At 42.9% G+C, this 17,684-nt stretch overlaps 1 protein-coding gene across 7 annotated transcripts in view; it reads right to left on the bottom strand.

The window, feature by feature from the left end:
• rap1gapb (RAP1 GTPase activating protein b) overlaps positions 1-8,798 on the bottom strand; it is a 55,267-nt gene extending 46,469 nt beyond the window's left edge. For 2 of the 7 annotated variants that reach the window (XM_084033495.1, XM_084033497.1), the window contains exon 1: positions 8,687-8,798. In XM_084033495.1, coding sequence (XP_083889621.1) covers positions 8,687-8,730 — 44 coding nt within the window. In that variant the 5' untranslated portion in view covers positions 8,731-8,798. Of the gene's footprint in view, positions 1-4,058; positions 4,121-8,686 lie in introns of those variants that run through there. The other 5 variants (XM_084033488.1, XM_084033492.1, XM_084033494.1 and 2 more) reach the window with 5 other exon arrangements.
• Between the last annotated feature and the right edge of the window lie 8,886 nt (positions 8,799-17,684).

The following is a 17,684-nucleotide window of genomic DNA, read 5'->3' as shown; positions in this document are numbered from 1 at the left end:
TGAGGTTTCCCTGTGTTGCTGTATTCCAGAGTTTGCTTTCAGTCTCTCTCTTTCCATTTACCCAGCATGCAAATGAAGCAGGGTAAAAAAAAACAAACGCCCACCTGGATCAATCTGTGATGCTGACTGTGGACAATCAATCTCCTGATCACCGCTAATCCCTTTTAATTCTTCCCCCCGAGGCTAAAGGCAATCAAATAATTACCATTGTCATGCGATGCTGCCAACACTCTCGCTCCGCTTGTCAGCAACAACACCCAAATGGAAAAATCACATAAAAGGGTAATTGAAGGCATCCTGCCGACGGTCTGCTTGGAGTGGATAAAGATAGGAAGGCAACGGTTTTAAGTGGAGCGTGTGATAGCAACGTGTCAGGGAGGATTTGACTGCAGGGTCATCGGAGTACCTCAAGGAAACGTCTTATCCTTTCTAACCGTTCTCAATCTGGGAAATGCAACTACAAATGTGCACTAGGTCGAGTCCACAACAACCACCCTATCAAACAAGGTGTTTTGAGAAAGTATGATTCACTGCTTGCTGCAGCAGGATACGAGGTTAGCTGTGGACAGACGCCGAGAATCACTCACTCACTCACTGACTGCAGAGTGAGATAAAGACAACGTATGTGACTTTGAGACGTCCCGTCGCATCGAGACGGCTACGCAGCTAACACACTTGCATGCCGGTCACCTGGAGTTTGTCGTCAATAAGTGTCGACATTGATGAAAGTCAGTGTCATTGATTACTCCTCCTCCTCCTCCTCCTCCTCCTCCTCACTGTGGTCTCGTGAAAGACCTTTTTTCCCCTTCCTTCTTGGTAAATCAGATTCTCGGCAATGTCACAAAGCTTTAAGATTTAGCCGAAGGAGAAGGCTGCATTCAGAGGCGACACTCGCAGCACATCTCTTTACTATCGCCGCAATCAAATATTCAAACGACATCTTATTCAGATTTAAAATGATTTATTCATGCCGAGCAGAGTTTGGGATGGATAAAGACTGAGTGCACAGTCTGATACTGTGTTTTTATATACCTTCGTCCTCTTTGCTTATTCAAAACATCTACAGTGCAGCATTATAGACGATAAGTAGCATACATTGATGAATAAATATAAAAATGACAATTATGTTCATTATCTATTCATCATTGATTATTTTCTCAGTGAATCAGCATCACCTTTTCCTGGAGCCTAAAATGTCATCAACATATTAACATTTATATGACACCACATACGAAGCTGCAGGAAGACTGAAAGGATTGATCGGTTATCAAATTGCCGGTTAATCTGATGTAAATCCAATCAATCAACAAATTACATGTGATTTATTAACTCAAAACAGTTGATTCAGATTTAAAAGGAACAGATTTTACACAGGAAGGTTGAAACTATAAACACGATAACAGCTCAGTTTATTCTGATTTTATTTCTTTAAGAAAACGCCTGCATTTGACACACTGGAGGTGTGGGATTTAAAGGGTATTGCTGAGGTGAGGAGAGTCAAATGAAAGATGTGATCAAGTTGCATTTTGGGAAATATGGGATCTAGTCTTTGACCCATAGGGGGCGCTAGAGATCTTAAAACATAACAACGCTATCAATCAATCATTTAACTGTGACCACACGACTGAGGTGAGTGGAATTTAAAGCTCATTTCAACAGTATGAGGACATCCAGATATTGTTGGAATAACCCTTTAATATATATATTCAATGGCATGCCGTCACCATTAGGGGGCAGGACACAGCCGAGAGGTCAAACCAGGCCTTTTCATGTCTCGTCTATACATGCCTCGCTTTCTGCCAAGTAGCTCGCCAGCCTGTCATCATACCTCACGCCGTCTTACCACTCCCCGTCTCACTCCCCCTCTGTCTTCTCACTCCCCCTCTGTCTCACTCCCAACTGTCTCACTCCCCCTGTCCCCCCCCCTGTCTCCCCCGTCTCTCCCATTTCAGCAGTCATGCCTGTTTAAAAACAAAGAGAAGTAAACTATTGGCTCCGCTTGCAGGAGAGCGGTTGGATATGATGTAATAAATGGAAACAGCTTCACCCCGGTGTGTCTGCAAGGGCGTAACTTTGAGTTGAACATTAGTGGGGTTGAGATTTCCGCCTGTGAAGCAGGTATATATATATATATATATATATATATATATATATATATACACACATATACACACACACACAGGGCCTGAAGTTAAATTCTTTGGCCACCAGCCACTGTGGCAGGTTGGGTTTACCAGCCCAAATAATTTGTGCCTAAAATAAAGGTGACCGACTCAGAAAATGCATAAGAATGGTTCTTGAACTTGTACAGAATACACATTAAAGCGTGTGCAAGTGTTCTTTTTAGGATTTGTGGTCCTTAATTGTCTCTAACTTTAAGTATTTTGTCCCGATTACAAATGGGTTTGTTGTGTTTCCCACATTATCTTTGGAGACTATGGTGGGGGGGCTTGCGTTCTTCTAGGGGGGTCCGGGGGCATGCCCCCCGGTAGAAAATGTTTAATAGATTTCATTTTAATGCATCAATTTGGTGAATTTTGAGAACCAAAATATGACATCAATTACTGACCAATTTCTTCCAAACTGCTGGTACTAATACAAAATGTTGACATACTAAATGGGGTTGAGGAGTTTAAGCATTCAAGAAAAGATGAAAAAAAAAGGACTAAAACACAGTGCTGAGCCTTCCAGGGTTCCCCAATTAGTTTTCACTGAGGGCCAAATTATGTCCAGGTTGCCAATCGAGGGCCAAATTGTCTGTTTTTTTTCATTGGATCACTAAACATTATTTTATGTGCAAATGTTATTATTATTGTTGCTGCTATTATTTGAAGTATTATTATTGTAATGATTAGTACTACCAGTGGTAGTTGGTTGTAGCAGATAGTAGTAGTAGTCATAGCCTGTGTTGAGGGACAGATAAAATGTACACTTGAAAGAAAATAAGTCCAATATCAACGATTTATTTATTTGAATGCCCCTGGAGAATATCTTGATCAACAACAAAAAACAACAGCACTTCAGCAAGTGGTGCACAAGAGGAAAAAATATTATATAATAGTGGAGTTAATGATTTTTGTTTGCAGCGTCTTGCTTTTGTCTTGTAATTTGCAGACGGTCCCTGCGCACTCGCCCAGCTGCCGGCTACGCATAGAGATCAATGTTCTCCGTCCAGACCTGACGGCTTATTTATGTAAAAAATCTGGGTTTTGGTCCTTGTAGCTCGTAGTCTATGATATTACGGTGGGGAAGAGGCATCATTTGTGTTTGAAAACGTTTCACTTCAGATGTATTGATCCCGAATCTGTGAATATATTTTCAACTTCACCGACTCTTTATTTCACCTTATGGCAGGTTATTAGTTAGTCACTGGGTCCGCACGGCCCGGATTTGCTCTTGCGGGCCGGATTTGGCTCGCAGGCCACTAATTGGGGATGGCTGCTTTATACTATTAGTTTATTATGACTATTATTATTATTATTAATATAAGTGGGTGACTATTCCTCAGCCTTCCTTGGTGTTTTGGTTTTGACATACGCGCACGCACTGTCAAACTCGCGCAGCTAAGGGGGGTCAGCAGGGGGGACGCCTTGCCATGGCGACGGGGGAAAACAGAACGTTGATGAACCAAACCAGCCGCGAGGATTTCCCCTTATAATAAGCGCTGCTGCCCTCCTGTTTAGGCCTATTATTAGAGCCGCTAGTTAAGTCCATTCGATGTGTGGGAAACACTAAATATGTATCATGACTAATACAATTAATAACACTAATACCATTAGTAAAAAAATAAAATACCAAATCTCAGAGCGGGAGGGGGAACAGACAAACGTCATTATTTTTTACTGGTAAATTGAGAAAATCTACCACACTGTTGTGATTATAATACTTAACATTCAATATCAATAATTATGATATCATATTGGGTGGGTTGTGGTGGCTGGTTTGGATTATTGGCAACCCACCCATCCCCCCCATAAATTACGCCTATGTGTGTCTGACATCAAACATGTTATTTCATGAACCTCCCGCCGTGCCCCCCCCCCCCCCCCCCCTCTCACCTCTGTACGTCGCTGAGAAGAAACCCAAACATATTTGACATGCAAACAGTGACAGCGTGCTGCTGCTGAGGGCGCTGCTCTTTTACAGCCGTGTTTGTTGCTGCGTGTTGAGACTAGAAATATTAAGTTTGCAAGTCAGCGATGCGGTCGGCGGTTCAAGCCTGCTGACACGGCGACTCACTGTTTGGTGTTAACAGTGTGAGAAACGGACCGTCGCATAAACAGCTACACCTCCATGTACAGCGGAGGCAACGTGACACCCACTCGGGGAAAGGTAGACGGGTAGACGGGTAGACGGGCACACAGCGGGCTTGGGACCACTTCAAGTCATTTTACCATTGAGCATTTATTCTTGCATATATATTGTTGTTAAAATAGATTAACTATTTTTTGTTGCAAATTCTACCCATTTCTACGTTGCCGTATTTAGGTCACTGTTGAAACAGAGCCGAGAGAGAGTCATAAATTTGCGCTTTTTTCTCTCTGAATACCCCCCCACCCCCCCTCCCTTGCCTCCGTTTTATTCATTTTTATCATTTCTAATGTCGAATGTTTACATATAGCCGATATAAACAAGTTGCTTGGTTCCGCTAACACTGGATGTTTGCAGTTGCTATGACAACAAAACTACCGCTAGCATCTTAGCCCAACCGCCCCGATGTTTATTGACCCATAAGATGACAATTTGATATGAATAAAATCAACAATAAGCATCAACATCATCACCCTAAGGGCCTTAACGAGGCGTTGTCACACGTGATGGATTCATTAGAAAAATAAATGTTGCATTCATGGGAAGTTAGCATCGTAAATATATGACTTTATAAACTCACAAATTAATTATTATAGAATATTGCCCCCCTCTCTCAGCTCCATTTTTTTCCTACAGTGGCCCTGAAAAACCGTCGTACATTTCTGCATATTCTTGCAAGCAGCTTAATTATCTCCTCGTGTAGAGGATAACTCAAATTAAAATGAGCTGAACCAACTGGATCCTGTAATTAAATATTTTGTAATGTATCACATGAATTCCTCCGACAGCTGAGGGACAAAAAAAACTAACGTTGAAACCACAGCCGGCTTCCTTCTCTACCGGGATCAAAACCGAGAGACAGAAAGCTCTGTGAGTTATGTGAGAAATCAATACGAGAGCGTATTCATGGAGCTTTTCTTTGAGTGGAGAGACGAGGAGGAGTTACCATTCAGAATCAGATCGTCAAGAGCACTTCAACAATTATCCCACATCCACACTCTTCCTCTGCGTGTCCTGATAAATACGGACGGCTGCGAAGTCGTAAGTTCACCAGGATTTCACCAGCTAATTCAATTTTCCGAGCTTCCATCAATGCGGCTTTAGTCGAAGTGACAAGAAGAACCCTTGAGCAGGAAACGGCAGCGTTGGGCTGGTGGTGGTGAAAGGGCGCTGCGTGGCGACTTCATAATAAATATGGTAAACATTTTAATCTCCTCAAAATCATGTGAGGAGCTGAAGTGACAAGTCAACAGAAGATTTCTGGACTGACTTTTTAAAGCAAGAAAGCCTTACACCAAATCAATAATTAAAGGGAGATTAAAACAATAAGTGTACATTTGTTCTTAAACAAAGTAATAATAACAACTATCAAACAAAATGAAAACACTAAGCTACATTCTCAAATTATGTTTCCAGGGAAACCAATGCAGTTCTAAACACGGGGTTAACGTAACTTAAACAAAATACCAATACAACAAAAACGACCTGGTTAGGTTCAGTCGAACATCGTGTATACGTTATACAAGTTATGGACATACATCCAAATGTTGGCGTTGACTTTTGGTTTCACACGGGACGACAACAGTGGTCTCCTGGGTGAAAGTCCTGTTTGTTTGCCCCCCCATCCACCCTGACCTCCTCCCTATGTCGACTCATGCAGACTACGATTAAAACAACAAGGTAGATGAGAATTATATAAATGATACAATGATGTAAAACTTAAAAATCAGCATCACTAAACCTGGAACCAGGGAATGTTGTAACATAATTAACATTTTCAAATACCAGAATGATTTCTGATCGACTCCACTAATCACTGCAGCTCAGATGCAAATATACAAACCACCTCAGATGGATCAGTTGCATAAAAGAAAAACAAACGGCAGCTACAATACCTGGAAGCAAAAGGTGTATGAACAATTCCTCCTCAAACAGCTGACTACGACTTTCAGCCTGTGAACCAACCAGCAGCATCGATTAGCTCGCCATCGAAACCTCTCAAATGGCGAGACACTTGCATCAAAACAGGCCTTTGACCATGTGTAATTAACAGTGGGGGGGGTTACTGAATATCCACGTAGCCGACAAACAGCTGTTCACCCACACAGTACTCAACCAGCCATCGTCTTTGCGATAATTAACTTCACATAATTGCCCCGTTCTGAATTTGTATACTACAAAAAGAGTGTCACATCGAGGTGGCAGTCAAACTGATCACAATTTCCAGTTGTTGTTTTCTTTTTATGTGTCGTCTTTTTGATTTCCGGGCCATTTTTCAGAAAAAGCACATTATTATCTGCTGACAAGCAATTTCCATTCAAATGTATGCAGAAATTATAGCTGCAAGAAAATAACTTCTTCTCAAACGGATAACCAAAACCAAATGTAGGTCATTTTGACGGTGCAAGTGTGGGCTCCGTCCATTTCTGTTTGACAAGTCATTTAAATGGTAAATGGCCTCATTTATATAGTGCTTTTGTCCAAAGCGCTTTACAGTAATGACTGACATTCCCCCATTCACTCACACATTCACACACTGACGGCGGAGTCAACCACGCAGGGCGACAGCCAGCTCGTCAGGAGCAATTAGGGTGAGGTGTCTTGCTCAGGGACACCAGGCACTCAGGAGAGGATCTTGCGGTTGCCAGCCAACCCGCTCTACCTCCTGAGCTAATCCCCCCCAGTCATTTCCTGGTATTCGTTAGGCGTTCAGGCTCCTTTTCAACAACAAGGCTTTTAACAACAGAGACGAGTTTTGTAGACTAACAAACTAAATCTGTGTGACGCGTTAACGTGAGAAAGTAAACATGCTTCTTTGGGAGATGACGACAGGCTGTAAGAGAGCGGTGCTTTTCCAAAAGACCATCCACTCATTTTCCACTCCTATTTAAAAGCTGGTATGATTAATGAATAATTCAATGCTCATCAAACCTTTAACACGTTCTTCACACCCAGGTAGATCTTTCCTACAACTCAGTGGTTTGCACGAAAAGTTGGGATGCAGTGATTTATCTCGGGATTCAGGCCGTTCAAACTAGTCTTTACTTCCTCAACGGAAGTATTGATTCTCCTTAAAGCTGGACGAGTGTTAACAATAATTCAACCAAATAGGGTTACATCATGAGAAAGGGGGCTGGTATAGAAGACCGGCACAGCAGTGATTACCTGGCCTTTCCACTGCTGAACACTAATGTCGTGATCAATTGTACATGTTAGACGCAGCATGGCGGCATTTTGAGGCGAGTCGGCCCTTCGCCCTTGAATTGTGCATGTTTATCGACAGAGTAGAGGTTTGTTGCTAGCAGGACGGAGTCGAGGCTGACAGAAAACACTTTGCAACATGATCCACCGAGGAAAGGAGGATCTCGGACAGTTCATGTGGACGGATCGAATCAGGAAGGAGGGGGGGTGTTGATGTCACATGCTGCTCTCATTCACAAAACTATCAAACCAACAGGTGATGCCACAACGAAGGGTTGTGATTTTAACATAAAGACTTGCAATCGAGAAAAGTTAAAGTTCAACTTTCTAGCAAGTTTACACAAAATATAAGAATAAAATGAACCTTTTGAGTGCAATCAAGATCACTACTTTCAGGGATTACTGTTCCTAGAATCACATCGCACATTTTGATCACAAAGTGGTTATTTCCATTCTTCTCCATGCCCTACACTGCACCTCCTTACACCACACTCTCTTTCAACCCGACTCTAACCCTGGAAATGTCGGATCGAGTGCAGACTTTACACGAGTAAAACACCCGACAGTAAAAGTCATTTCACGGCCTCCTGAATTGAAATGGACCACGTTGGCTGAGCGGCTCGAAAACCAAAAACACTTTTCAAATCTCGAAAGATTTGCATTCTGACAGCGACAAGATCATCACTCGCATACGTGAAAGACTCCGACTTTGCAAAGTCATACCCTCATTTTAATCAAGCTGATGAGACATTAATCTCTGAAGATTCAGCTAAGAGAAAACCTTAATAAGCCTCTAATAGAATATATTATCACACACACACAACGTTAATGATGAACAACTGGGGTTTGGATTTTAATGAAAAAGGTCCTTTTTGGATCACTTAATTCGCCGATGACAGCTGACTGATTCTCTCAAATACATTTTGGTTATTGTGCCGAGTCTGCAAGTGTCTGACTGAACTGAACGTGCAGGATCAGCTCACCATAACCAAGGCTATCAATCATCACCCTCACGCACTAAAGCTCTCCAACCCACGTTTCTTCATGCCTCACGAGTTTAAGCATCGGCAGCTCTTCTGGTTAAGGCTGTGAATTAGGAGCGTGCACTGCTGACAGTCAACAACCTCGTCAGGTACAACAACACAAAGCTGGCAAACATCTTCTATCATCTTACCCTCCGTACGCTCCGAATGTGAAACTCCGTTTCCTCTGCGCCATCCTGCCGCCGAACAGCTGACGAGGCGTCCCAGGTGAGCGCTGGATGTCGACGCCGTTTACAACACAAAGCTACGGAGCTTCCTGCTGTCTTTGAACACCTCTAACTCCTACTCCTCTCTCCTCCCTCACCAAGTGTGTGTGTTTTGTGTTTTTTTTTATGTGTGTGTGTTCACACCCCGACCCTCCCTCCTCCTCGTGTTGCTCTCCGGCTAAGTAGCTCCTATCTCTGCCAGATTAAGAGAAAAGGTGCGTCCGGCCGTCCTGTTGTCCTGGAAACAAACTGAACTATTCCTCGCGCTCTGTATCTGGCTAATTGTTTCTCCTTTCCAGGAGGAAGAGGGCACACAAAAAACACTTACAATTCCAGCGAGGGCAACTACAGCAACCCGGGCAAATCCAACGAGCGATACTCACAAAGTGGAAGCAGCGCTTTGCTCAAGAACGAGTCTTGTGGGGAAATGGACAAAAAAAGTCATTATTTTGGCTTTGTCAGAAAATAATGTCGGTTAAAATTTCCCAAGGTGATATCTCAACAGCTGTTATGTTGTGTTTAACCAACAGTTTTAACAACCTTAATTATTGTTACTCATGTTTACTCCGAAGACGTGTTTTATTCTGAGCTTTCTCACCGTGAAAAAAAGGCATCGACCAATCATGGTTTCAAAAATCCGTACACGTATTTTATACAACAACACTTTAATACCCCCTTCAACCTTGGCAAAGGCAGCACATACCAAATCCTTGCCCTACAATAAAAGCATGAACATATACACTAACTGTTTACCAGAGAGGCAAACTCATTCAGAGCATTTTTACTTAAAGGAAAGCCGAGATAGCTTCCAATAGCAATTATCAAAATTGCCGCCAATTATATTCTATATGTTACAACTCATCAATTAAGGATTTGCCATTAAAAAGCCAAACATTGTGTTTGTGTAAAGACAGACACTAAACTTAAATGATACTTTATGCAACTTTTTTTTAAATCCTCTGCAGATATTAAGTGCCACGCCGCCCATGTTCACTGTCGATGTATTTCTTTCTCGCCCCTTCGGGCGGGTTTGTTGATCTAATAGTGTTTGTTATATTACGCTTTCAAGAGAGTTCATTTGTTACACCTGCTTTTTCATTTCAACCGGATTATTTGAAACATATTTGTCTGGTTGAGCCAAATATAGCTGAACAATACTCCTTAAATAGAAAAGGTAATTTTGTCCAACAATATCCAAATTATCTGGTTCAACGTTTGACGACGACTGAACTCGACGTCTGAGTGAAAAAAAGAGGACTAGCCCAAATTATGTGATTTCCCGTCTCTCATGTCAGCTGACCTATTTCACTCTATAACCCACATCCAGAGAGTTTGTACTGTGATCACACTTCTCCCCAAAGAACAGAGGATGACATTTTTAAACCACTGGGGGGAAAAAACACATAATTTATAAACGAGCGTGTGTGGAAAAGTGATATCTTTGTCAATCTGCTGGCAGAGCGTGTCTGCTTCTGGTCGGAACGAGATCTCATGTCAGCTCTTCATATCTCCTCCTCCTCCTCCTCCTCCTCCTCCTCCTTGTCCCGTCTCATTTTCTCTGCTCTCCATTTCACCTCTTTCAAGTCTTCCCTCCGGCTCGGCCGCCTCCTCCTCTCCGCTGCCCTTCTTATATGATTTAGTAAATTATTAAGTCCTCTGCCACGATCAGACAGTATATCCTTCCCCTGCCCTGTCTGGTTCAAGTGCATTGACTGCCCCCCCCCCCCCCCCTCCTACAGCATCAGTGCTAATACCTGTGTGCCTCCTGACGACTCCCCCGTCGACCTTTTGTTTTTCTATTAGGTTCGACTGGCCAGACGTGGGCTGTAAATCACATCAGGAGCTCAGAGGAGAACGTGCCACGCAGAATCCCCGCCAATGTCCTTCAGCAACTTCATTGACTGATATTGACATCTAATCTATGCTTAAATAAAAATCTAATATAGTTAGAGTATAATACGGGAGATATCATAAAACAGAGGTCGTCAACGTTTTCAGGTCAAGGACCCCCAAGGCCGATGGCCTATCCTTTTAATTTTTTTCATGTTCTTGACTGCAATACTTTGCTTTATTGTTTGTATTATTTGTTCGTGGTAAATTTTGTGCGCACAGAACATCAAGGCAAATTCCTTGCCTTGGCAATAAACTCCTTTCTATATATATATATATATATATATATTTTACGTACATTTGATGGTTCATTTTATCTCCCAGATTTTTTACACCGATTGATATTACTGATTATAAAGTGATTAAATGCACTTTCATAGGCGTCCATAGGCGATTTTATTATTATTATTATTTAGAGCAAAGTGGGCACAAATGGCTGCTCCTCCTTTGTCGTCGGCCTGCCACGCTTCCTCGGCTCATAATGACGCTGAAATGATTCTCCAGAGTCGGACTTCTGCTGACAAACCTGTTATTGTCACTTCAGTAATGTAGTTTATTTTTTCCTCCACTACTTTTCCCCTCGTGTCCCTCAGAAGACCGTCCTCCGTGAAGATGTGGGAAGAGAGAGAGAATAAACAGGCTATTTACCCGGAGTGATTTGTGTTTGGCAGGTGAAAGGGAAAGGGCAGTTTGGTGTAATTAGTCTCCGTTCCTCTGAAGCAGGTCAGCCTTGACTTTGAGGGCTGGACGGGCAACGGGAGGACGGGGGGCAGTAATGAGACGCTGCTGCCCTCTGTGAGATGAGTCCTCTCTGAAACGCCGCTGTCACAGGCGGGAGATAAATACTTTACCAAACATGACCTCCAGAGAAAAGAGACAGAAAAAGACACAATGTCGAGGAGAAAATCTTAAATATGCTGCGAGGAGGAAACGGAGGAATATAGAGGATGACGTCATAGTTTGCATGTGAAGAAGTTTTTTTTTTTGACAAAAGGCAGGATCTTACAGCACCGGTGTTGGATTAGGGGTGACAACGAGGCTTTTCCAAGGTGCTCCTGTCGCATCCCGCTGTTACTAAGCAACCAAACCCCAAGCACTTCAATGATGAAGAACTTTAACTGCCTTATTGGTCAGTTTCATCAGGAGGTCATGATGTCTTCGCACAGACAGGCAGCAGGAAAATAGTCTTTTTTCTGCCTCTTTCTCAGTCGAGGTTTACGGAGGCCGTGGTTGGCAACTGGAAAATGAAAAGGACTCATCTGGAGACGAGATTCGTTCATCGAATGTCATGTTTTTACGTCTTGGAATAAATGAAGCTTCGAAAAGTCTGTCTAAGTTAATGCAGCTGCATGAGGGAGAACAAACAGAGTTTGACAGCAGTGAAAATTTGAGTTTTTTTGGGCAACAATATGAAGCAGAGTATTTTTGTTAGATGCTGGATCGTTTTCAAAAGATCGACACTTGGTTTTCTCTTTTTTCAATAAATTTGGACTTTTTAACTGAGACTAGTATCGTAGTAATCCTGTGTTTAACCTGATTTGCGATTAATTCCCCTCACGCAAAATCGGCAGATATGCAGATACACGGAAAGTGGGCATAAAAGGGCTCAAGGTGTCTGCGAGAGTCCTCGAGAATTCATTGATTTGGACTTCAACCCTCACAGACGTTGAGTGCGTTGAGATTGAGATCGGGCCGAGGACTGAGTGCCGTTGCTCGCTGTGTGTGTGGTTTTCAGACAGAGAGAGAGAGAGAATGGAGGAGAAGCTGGTGGACATTAATGATAATTCAAATGTCAACGTTATGAATGAAGCTCTAGCCCTAATGGAAACTCCAACGGAATATTATATAGGTATAAAAAATGAAATATTATATGGTATAGTTTAACATCTTTAACCATGCATCCATCATATTGAATGGTTGTAATTCAAATTAAGTCAAAAGGTGATTTGACAATCAAGCCGCCCTCTCAGGTCAGGATCTCCTCGTGTGACCTCGCCTCATCCTCTACGGTGGATTTATGATTCAGCCGAGAGCACAAAGTTCCTCTCCGCTCTTCATTTTGCTCTGAAAGTGCAGCAGATTGATGCATTTAACTTTCATAAGTACACATTGTGCCGAGGTCAAACGCAGCCGCAGCTTCACACAAAACCCCAGTGGGGGAAACGGTGCATGACGGGATCCAGACCCAGACCTCCAGACCCCCCCTCGTTCCCCAACAATCTCCCTCCACCACCAGCTGAACATACAGCCAGTAAACCTTCACTTGTAGCAACAGCTCATCTTATGCGGAGTGATTACATGGATACAGTACCCCCCCCCCCCCCCCCCCCGGTGGGAACGGCGAGGCAGGACAAAGACATTAAATATTAACCCGCCGTACGCACAGCTACACCCGTGACAAGATGGCAAGGACACTCCGCCTCGGTGGCCCCAAATGCCCACAGAAATGTTTTCATGACTCTTTTCTCCGGTGGAATATTTATACGAAACCCGACAAGCAAGGCATCAAAATCATCATCAGTGGATCCAATCGTACAGTGATGACTCATCGATTGTACTTTACGAATACGAGTGTAGGAAACAAAAAACAGAGCCGAGAGAGGGGGGCAATATCCCGAGAAAGAAATTATCAAATTTGCGAGTTAATTCCGATGCTAACAACCAGCATCTCTGCTAGCTAACGTCCCATGAATGTACATGTTTCTAATGAATCCAACGTGTGACATCGCCTCGTTAAGGTCCTTAGGGTGATGATGTTGATGCTTATTGTTACAAACTGTCATCTTATGGGTGTTTATTGATCGGGGCGGTTGGGCTAATATGCTAGCGATAGCTTCCACTTGTTGTCATAGCAACGGCCAACATCCGGTGGTAGTGGAACCAAGCAACTTGTTTAAATCGGCTATATATATTTATAAAGTGGCAAATTTTGTACTTTTTTTCTCTGAATATTGCCCCCTCTCTTGGCTCCATTTTTTCCCCCTACAGTGGCTCTAAAACGCCGCCGTAGTGTTTGTCTGTAAGCTCCCCAAAAAAACTATTCACTGCTCCCAACACACTCTGGATTGTGGCTTTTATGTCAAAATGGCAAACAGGGGAAAAAAAACTAATGGAGCTGTCTCGGAGCAACACTACCCCTCGCTGTTCGCCGGGGGAACTACTTTCTCCATCCTCAGAGCTCCGCTTGACACAGACAACTTTGAATTTTAAGCAGATAGACCGCCTTTCAATTCAACCTGTGATGAGTTTCACAGCAGGGAGGAGAGAGAGAGAGAGAGAGAGAGAGAGAGAGAGAGAGAGAGAGAGAGAGAGAGAGAGAGAGAGAGAGAGAGAGAGAGAGAGAGAGAGAGAGAGAGCGCACACAGCACACAAGCATTAAAGTGGACACTGTCCATTATTCTGTTTCAGGTTGTGCACACGCTACCGGTCACTACGGTTACGAGGTTATGGAGCAGAAAACCGGCTCTGCAGAGGAACCACTGCTCCGTGATGCAACAAATGAGTCTCTCTCTCCCCCTCACTCTCTCTGTCAGGGGAGTGCTGACATTGTATAACTAGCTCATCAAAGACGGACAGATTCCAGCAGGAACTTGGGAGACTATTCTCGTCCTCCCCTTCTGCAACCCCCCCTCCCCTCTAGATCTGATTGTCACGAGTTTCATAGCTCATCTCCGGGCCACGATAACACAGGAGGGAGGTGGAGACGTCACAGAAAGAAGCTAAAAAAACAAAGATATGAAGTATATGGCGTGATTAGTCATGTACTTCATCTGCGTATACACGACCCCTTTTTCCAGGAACGCGATGCCGAGCGATAAAGCAATTCACAGCTCCTCTCACAATCCCAGTGGAAGACCCCAGCAGGACGAGCAGCTCATCCTCCCATTAGAGGGGACGAGAAGAGCGATGCTGCGAGTGGAGGAGAGGCGAGCTTATTTTTCATGTAGCTATTGAGTGCAACAGGGAGGAGAGACGAGGCCCCCGGGGGCCACGCATCCTTGGATTAATGACTTTGCAGACAGAGGAACAACAGAGACTCAGTTAGGGGGCCGACTTTGATTTATCCGCATGAGGGAAGCTCCACAGAGAGGGCAGAGGGTTTTCTAATCACGCCGCCTCATCAAAACAATCACTCAGACCGGAGGGTCCGTCCACCGCCGCCGAGGTAAACGTCACCCTGACCTGCTCCGGCCTCAACAAGCCATCGGATTACAAGTCCTGAAGAAACCCCCCACACAGAAAGCAGAGCCTCCTGCTCAGAAAGACGTGGCTGCAAATATAAATATATATATATAAAAAAAGGAGGTTGTTAATGTGAACTTTTCCATCTGACAAGAGAGTTTTGTTTCCGTCTCTTCTTGGCGTCTGCGGATGTAAGGCTTAATTGGGGTCTGGTTCTATGCAAATGACCTGTCGCTTTGCAGTGTGATGACATTTAAGTATCCGAATAGGAGATTATCATCCTCAGCCTTTCCTTCAAATTGAGCTTTTATAAGCAGTGATCTTATTAGGCTTTGTATGCTTTTATCAATTTAAAGAGGAACCAGTATGTCATTCTTTCAAAAAAGGGCTTAACGATGGAGATTAAAAAAAATTGTATGCTGAAACAATTAGTCGATTGATCTATTAAAAACAACAGAAAATATGTCATTTTTCAAGTAGAAATCCTCAGAAAATTGTCAAATTTTCACCGTGTGATGTTTTCACGAACTAGGGCTGCATTATTGTCATTATTTTTTGACATTATTGTTTTCTCAATTAACTGCCAAAAAAAAGTCACAAAATGGTGAAAGAAGTCGATCAATAATTAAAGGAGCAGGAATCTAAGACGGCGTCTTACGGCCACTGTAGGGGGAAAAACGGAGCCGAGAGAGGGCGGCAGTATTCAGAGAATAAAAGTTGCAAATTTGCTACTTTATTATAGAGGTCATACAGGAAGTAAAGAAGTTGCCTGCCGTTGCTATGACAACAAATGGAAGCTACCACTAGCATGTTAGCCCTCATATGAATAAACCCAACAATTAGCATCAACATCATCACCCTAAGAACCTTGTTGTCACACGTTGGGATGATTCACTACAAACATACATGTACATTCATGGGACGTTAGCTAGCATATGCTGGGTGTTAGCATCGGAATAAAGTAACATTTGCGACTTTTTTTCTCTCAATACCGCCCCCCTTCTCTTTTTTTTTTTTTTTGCCTACAGTGGCCATAAAACGCCATCGTAGAATCAGATAATTTTTCACTCTTAAAAGTAAAAAAAAACACAGAAACCCAAACTGATGAATTAATCAAAATAGATGACAATTAATCGATTAGTCTTTCCGGCCCTATAATGAACTCTTTATCTTTGGACGTTTGGAACTGTTGCTCAGATAAAAGGAAGCTCTTTGAGGAGGTTTTGGGTTTCAGTAAATTCCTAAAGACACTTTCTCCTATCTGAGATATTCTAGGCCGGATGATTAATCCATTAATTAACAAGCTTTACTTTGAGGAGACTTTATGATCCCTCCTCTCCAAACTGGAAAGTGTGACTAAAACGTAAGCGATGGGGGAATTTGCAAACCTCCGACTGTGGAAGACCGATTTTAGCTTCAGGTGAAACAGAGATTGCATTCCTGCACATGAATGTGGACTGTGGATCTCTTCGATTGGATTTCCTTTGAAAGGGATGACTTCAGGGGCCGGCGTGGAGAAGAGAGACGGTGCTTTAACAGCAAGCAATCAATCTCTCAACACACTGCCATGTTTTATGACAGACTGGAGACTGAGCCGACCCTCACTGCCTTTTACATTTTATATCCAGTAAATCAAGAGAGTTGGTCTTTTCTTTGTTGCTGCTTTTTCCTGATAAACACTCATTTAGTTTGTTTGTCTTCGAGAGATGAGGACAGTGAAAATGTATAATTCAACATCTCTACTTGAAGGAAGACCCCGAACAGCTTTCAGCACCACGGACAGCGACAGCAGCAGAAATATCCAATGATCAACAGGTTAATTGATGATAACAGTTTTTCATTCAATGCTGAAGCCACAATAAATAGTTTTTTATATGACTAATCCCATATTAATTTGCATATTTTGCTACATGACAATTAAAAAAAAAGATAATTGCTCCATTGTGTTCTGCAAATGGTGGCGATGCAATTAGGTGGGAGTTAATTCAATCTGCTTGAGATCTACGTTGTTACGTGCACGACAATATCAGCTCATTTCATTCATATCGGATCAATCAGAAACAGTTCTTGTTCATCTGAAAGTGTCTAGAAAAAAAGGGAGGGGGAGGAAAGATGGCAAATTCGAACCTTCCCCAACAGCCACATTTAAAAAAAAAAGTTTTGCCAAATGTCTTCAGCAGATGTTTGTGTAAACATCTGGCAGATACAGAGCAACAATATTCATTCTCCTGACCCCCGAGGGAAACATCGAGGGCTCAACCAAATATATTCTTAGTCGACAAACACTCACATGTTTTTGTTGACTAATCGATGAGTTGATTTAAAAAGCACCACTTCAGTTTAAATCCTGTGTTTGTCAGAGATCAGTTTCCTGTATAGAAACATTCAGCAGGAAAAAAGCACATGACCTCAACACCCCGACCCTTTGAGGGCCCCAGAGTCCAGCTGGGTGCTGCGCAGCTTGCTCCTTTTGACGGGGGTAGAGGTCGGGAAATGGAACCTCACAGGACGGCTCTGATGGGATCGAGACGCCCCTGAATTCATTTCCAGGTTAGAAAAGTATGATAGTGAAAATTAAAGTTTTAAAAAATATGATAAAAAGCTACAAAATTAGGAAAACAAAGGAGCATGCTGTCGCTACAGCAGATTGGGTGTGCATATATTAAAAATGAAATGTGTTTCATTGCCCAAGGAAATGTGATTTTACTCAATACATAATAACCCCAAACAGGTTTCAGTGTTCAGACGTTTCTAAGCACAGCGTGGCGAGTGCCAGAGCTGCGTCCATCTGGAGCTGGTATGATAAAGAAATATACAATATTCAAGCCCAAACCCTCAAAGCTCATCAGCT

This window comes from Eutrigla gurnardus (assembly GCF_963514095.1).
Source record: "Eutrigla gurnardus genome assembly, chromosome: 2".
In the NCBI taxonomy this organism is placed as follows: domain Eukaryota; kingdom Metazoa; phylum Chordata; class Actinopteri; order Perciformes; family Triglidae; genus Eutrigla; species Eutrigla gurnardus.
This window is presented reverse-complemented; position numbering and strand designations above follow the sequence as displayed.